At 43.0% G+C, this 6,101-nt stretch overlaps 1 protein-coding gene across 1 annotated transcript; it reads left to right on the top strand.

Moving 5' to 3' along the window:
• Nucleotides 1-3,875: 3,875 nt before the first annotated feature.
• On the top strand, nt 3,876-4,584 carry LOC120181635 (NDR1/HIN1-like protein 10). The gene has a single exon (XM_039186726.1). The coding sequence runs from the start codon at nt 3,901-3,903 to the stop codon at nt 4,576-4,578; it is 678 nt and encodes a 225-aa protein (XP_039042657.1). The 5' UTR covers nt 3,876-3,900; the 3' UTR covers nt 4,579-4,584.
• Nucleotides 4,585-6,101: the final 1,517 nt, after the last annotated feature.

Here is a 6,101-nt window from a genome sequence, read left to right on the forward strand (position 1 = left end):
TGGCAACATTGTCGGTAAACACTAGGAACTTGGACCCAAGTAAATAATGTCGCCATGTGCCCAAGCAATGCACAACCGTCGTCATCTCTTTCTCATGTACCGTGTATCATCTTTCAGTCTCGTTGAGCTTTCGGCTTTCGTAAGCAACCGGATGTCCTTCTTGCATTAGGACCCCCACCAATAGCAACGTTGGATGCATCGGTGAATACTTCGAAGGGCTTGGTATGATCTGGCAACACCAAGACTGGCTCGCTTATCATAGCAAGCTTGAGTTCTTCAAAGGCACTTTGATACTTTGGGCTCCAATCCCTCCCTTGTCTTTCTTCAATAACTCGACCAAGGGGGTGAGGATTTTAGAATAACCTTTGACAAAACGCCGTTAATAGTTGGCCAAGCCTAGGAATGACCTCAGCTCCGTCACCTTGGTTGGCACTTTCCATTCTTCAATGGCTCGAATATTGTCTCGATCCATATAGATCTTTCCACCTCCAACAATGTGGCCAAGGAAAGGTACCTCTATTTGGGCAAATGAGCACTTTTCCTCTTAAACATAGAGCTCATTGTCTCGCAACACCAAGAACACTTGCCTCAAGTGTTCGACATGCTCCTCCAACGTCTTGCTATAGATGACGATGTTGTTGAGGTAGACTATAATGAATCGATCCAAAAAGGGCTGCAACACCTTGTTCATCAAGGTGCAGAAAGTGGCGGGAGTATTCATGAGGCCAAAGGGCATCACAAGGTATTCATAGGAACCGTACCTGGTCACGCAGGCTGTCTTCGGTTCATCCCCCTCGGCTATCCTTACTTGGTAATAGCCCGATCGCAAGTCCAACTTGGTGAACCACCTTGCACCACCAAGTTGATCGAACAAGTCCGCAATGAGAGGGATCGGGTACTTGTTCTTCACCCTGAGCTTATTCAAAGCCTGGTAGTCGATGCACATTCACAAAGAACCGTCGTGTTTCTTCTAAAACAACACTGGGGCACCATAGGGGGACTTCGATGGTCGGATGTAACCAGCATCGAGGAGATCCTTCAATTGTATGCGCATCTCCTCTAACTCGGGCGGAGCCATTCGGTAAGGGGCTCGAGCGGGTGGCTCCGCATTCGGCACAAGTTCAATCTTGTGATCAACCTCCCTCTTTGGAGGCAACTCGGCAGGCATCACGTCTTTGAATTCTACCAAAACGTGGCTCACCACGTCGGGAACATCATTGGTTGTAGCTGGCTCCTCACACACCAAGACAGCTAGGAAGGTCGATTCCTCCTTGTGCACCGCCTTCAAAAATTTAATTGCGGACAAAACTTTGGCCCTGACTCCTGACCCTCAGCTTACTGGAACTATGAATTGTTGCTTTGGATCCAGGATGCACAAGCAATCGGCAAAGGGTACCGGGAAAGCATTGATCCTGTCCAAGAAACTTAAGCCAAGAACAAAATCGAAATCATCAAGAGAAATTATCTTAATGGTTTCTCTTCCGGACCATCCCCCAACGGTTAGCTCGATTCCTTGTGCAACCCCCGCAATCGGAACTTCCTCGGCATTCACGGTCTTGATAGAACCATTCACCTTCTCTACATGAAGGCCAAGTTTCTTGGCAATTGGTTCGGACATGAACAATTCTGAGGCACCGGTGTCCACTAGTGCACTCAATTTTTGGCTAGCAACGTTGACGTCCACGAACATCAACCCCTTCTTCTTTCAACCCTTCTTGACCTCCGTGGTGCTAAGGATGAAGCCAAGCTTAAGAGTCTCACTCTCTTCCCCATCTTTCTCCTTGATGGCTGAGAGAGTTTGTTCTTCTGCGGACAGTCCCTCGCCAAGTGCCCTTAGCCCTTACAGTTGTAACATTGGATAATCGGCTTATCTTTCTTATCCAAGTGCTTGCTATTCGATGGCCTTCCACTGCCACTCGAATCTCTGTCAGATCTGGACGCCCGGTCCCTATCACCACTGCTGCCTCAGAACTTTGGCTTTGGTTTGGAATCCACACTCTTGACGCCAAGCTCAATGACTGACTCGGTTGTCGTGAAGGCAGTCGAGAGATCCTTGACCCCTCGTTGCCTTAGCTCGTTCTTCGCCCATGGTTTTAGCCCATCCATGAAGGCAAAGAACCCGTCCTCTTCACTTAAACTCGGGACTTGGAGACTTACTTCGACGAACTTTCGAACATGCTCCCTTAATGACCCTTCTTGCTTGAGACGTCTTAGCTTGGACTGTGCCTCATCTTCGGCATACTCCAGGTAGAATTATTCCTTGAACTCTGCTTGGAACTCTTCCCACATTGCGGTGGCAGCGGTACCACGTTTCACCTCGTTGCATCTACGTCGCCACCACATGAGGGCAACATCGGACAAGTAAACACTAGCGATACTTACTTTCTTGGCATCCTCCGTGATGCCTGTGGCTGCAAAGTATTGGTCCAGCCCCCAAAGGAAATTCTCGACATCTTGGGCTGACCTGGACCCTTTGAACTTCTCCGGCTTAGGGATGTCGCCCAAGGCTTTAGGTGCAATCGTGGTTGCATTATTTCCAACGCAGCTTTGCACACCAATAACTCTGTCTTGAGCAACTCGACCTCCCTCTTTAGCTTTGCTACCTCAGAATCAGAACCCTCGCTCTTGAGTTCCTCGACTTCCTTCCTTAAAGCCACGACCATGGCTTCTAAGGAATCACCACGATCGGTTGTCCTTGCATCCAACTCGTTGAGTGAATCCTGATCCTCCTCCTTGATAGAATCCAAGGAATCTAGCTTGTCAAGATCTATCGATCCCAGCCTTTCAAGGTCTACGGACTCCAGCATGTCCAGCACTACCCTGGCTTCCATAATGGAACCTTCGAGCCTGGTAACCTTCTCCTGGAGGGATGCGAGAACATCTCTTGATGGTGCTCTCTTCTTTTCAGCATTTCGGGATTCATTTCCATCGGAACCTCCCACATCACCATGTTGTGGTGCCATCTCAGTTAGCAAAATAAATTGAACGAGTTGTGAGTAAACAGAACTTACCCGATTTTGTACCTTCCACCAAACTCGGTCGAAACGATCGTTGTTTTCCCACAACGACACACTCTGATACCACTTGTCACGGGGCTAGACTGCTGCTAGCAAGCTCGTGCGGCCTTAGACGTTTCTTAATAAAGAGATGGGCGAGCTAAAGGAAGAAGAGAGATTTGAGAGTGAATACTAGTTTGTATTTCTCAACTTGAGGTGTGTAAATGAAGGGGGGTGAGCCTCCTTTTATAGTTGGAGTCCCCTACAATGAACAGTTGGGATTAAAATACATCAATGGCTAAGATGAGAGCTCTACACTATTTACAACAAGTGGGCAATGAGTTGGCATCATTATCTTCTAAGATAATGCTAAACAATTATCATGTCTCCAAGATTGATTGGGTCAGCTCACTTGGGTCTTCTAGAAGGCCCAGAACGTGGCAAAGATAGTCCCTGGCAGCCTGGAATGAGTTTAGCTCGGTCATGGACTGGCGGTCCGTGACATATACATGTAATTACCTTTCCCTCTAAACCACTACATAGAATAAAGCATCAAAGTGAAAGAAAATGAACTTGGTAGTTTCCAAACATCTCCAACCCAAAGCACAGGTAATATATAATAGAAAACATACTTGAAAAGGACGTTACCACTAACCCCAAAAGTCTTATTTCGCCCGCACTCGACCAATTAACCCCCCCCCAAAGCAACCGTGTAAAATTGACCAAGCGGCCTTTCTCATTTTGTTAACGTGTTCTTACAACACGCTTCCTAGTTCCAACTAGTTTGCTTTGCCTCTAATCTCTTTATATGCATCCCCATATATCTTCCATTCATTCATTCATTCAGCCTTCTCTCAACTTGCGAAAGAAACAAACAGATTTCCCAGTGTTTAGCAGTTTTACAATGGCGGAGAAACAAGCTCATCTCAATGGAGCCTACTATGGCCCTTCTGTTCCACCAGCTGCGAATTACAACCGCCCTAGCTGTAGCTCGGGTTGCGGATGCGGCTGCTGTCTTCTGAAGCTACTCTTGAAGATCATAATCTCTCTTGTGGTCATCATCGGCCTTGCGGTTCTCATCTTCTGGCTCATCTTCCGCCCCAACGAGGTCAAGTTCCATGTCACCAATGTCAGACTCAATGAATTCAACCTCGATAACCAAACCCTGCGTTACGACCTTGCTGTTAACATCACAGTGCGTAATCCCAACCGGAGAATTGGCATTCACTACGATCATATCGAGGCCAGGGCCAACTACGAGGACCAGCGTCTCCAATCGGTAACTTTGACCCCGTTTTATCAAGGCCACAAAAACACTAGCTTCTTGAACGCTGTGTTCAGGGGGGAGCAATTCGTTAGGCTTGGTTCGGATGAAGTTGCCGATTACAATGAAGAGAGGATTAGTGGCATTTACAGCATTGATGTGAAGCTGCATTTGAGGATCAGGTTCAAGGTTGGAAGGGTGAGGACCAGCAGGTTCAGGCCCAGGATTGACTGTGACTTGAAGGTTCCTTTGAACACTGCCAATGGTACCTTGGCTGCTGCTCCTTTCACCACCAAGAGAAGTGATTGGGATTACTGATCACACTTGGACGCCTTTGATTGTATTTTTCATTTTGTGATTCACACTATTTATTCTTTTGTCTTTATTTTCCTGTATGTATATATATAAACAGTGGTCTTGGATACACGGACGATTACGATTTGATTATTCTTCATTTCATGGATTTCATTTTGTTTCATATATTTAAATAAATAATGAGTTTTGGTATTTTTTTTATACACGGACAAGGAAAATTGTTGATTTTGAATTAGAATACGTAAGAACTGATAATTTAAAGTTGGAATAACCCGTTTGATCTTCCAATTGAAAAGTACTTGCTGGTACTTTTTATATGCTACTTGATAAATTATTAAAAACAAGTACAATTATATATTTCCACGCGTATGAAAGATTTAGGGAACAAATAATTTTAAAAGTTTAATTGGGATAAATTTATAAAATTTTATGAGTACATTTTTAAAATTTTATTAGAAAATTGACTTATAAAATTTTAGGAGACAAAAACATATTTTCTATAATAAAATACATAAAAATCTAAAATATATGATAATTTTAGATTTTTAGGATGCGCGATTGCCCGCACCCACCTCCTCGATCCATCCCTACAGCACACATGGACAATTGACCAAATATAATCATAAAAAACAATGTTTTAACTTCGTCTTTTTTTTTTGTATAACCACCGGTATTCGATCTATTGATAGATTAATCCATATCGAGTACTGCAAAGGCAAAAGCGACCATTCCAACCTAGTTTGCTCCATTCACAATCGTCAAGATTTGAACCTCTTACCTTACTTAAGAGATCTAATGTCTCGTCTTACTAGACCAACTAGTTGTTGGTACGTTAAAAGTTTTGAATAATTTAGAATTGAGACTGTACAAAATCTAACGGATTTTTATTAGAATTTAAGTTCGGATACTTATACAAGGATGAGATAAAAAAAATGAATACAATATATGTTATCATTCAAAATTCGGTAAATGTGTAGAAGATCAATAAGCATACGAGGTCTAACTTGCAGACATTTCGAACTTATGGAACAATAATGCCATTACCCTAAAATTATGTAACTATGCGAGTTCCTTGTATATCAAACCTTTTATTGCAATATGAGCTTGATCCTTCATTAGAAATCCTTTATCTAAACAAATTTTTTGAAAGTGAATTTTTCTCATTAATTAGGACTTAGATGCTCGTTACATGTATTATTCATTCGATCCCGTTAGGAATTTGAGAGTGGAAAAATAACCAAAGCAATATCAACATAAAACAAGACATGTACAATAGACAAGATTTAACATGGTTCAACATTGTCTACCTCCATAGGTGAGATGAACAATAATCCACTATAAACGTAGAGAACACGAATAGTATAAATACATGATATCACATGTATCCCAAAACTTGGTATAGATACCAATACCTGATATATCTCAAAACAATCTTCCAACATTCTTGCAAAATTATCTCTCTCACATAAACCCCAAAAGTTACAAGATCCCAAAAAATAATTACATGTCTCCAAAATAATTCTCTC

This window comes from Hibiscus syriacus, unplaced genomic scaffold (assembly GCF_006381635.1).
Source record: "Hibiscus syriacus cultivar Baekdansim isolate YM2019G1 unplaced genomic scaffold, ASM638163v2 tig00003721_pilon, whole genome shotgun sequence".
In the NCBI taxonomy this organism is placed as follows: Eukaryota; Viridiplantae; Streptophyta; class Magnoliopsida; order Malvales; family Malvaceae; genus Hibiscus; species Hibiscus syriacus.

What these genes read in the sequence shown, in the direction of transcription:
- LOC120181635 (XM_039186726.1), top strand. Translation starts at nt 3,901, where the DNA reads ATGGCGGAGAAACAAGCTCATCTCAATGGAGCCTACTATGGCCCTTCT.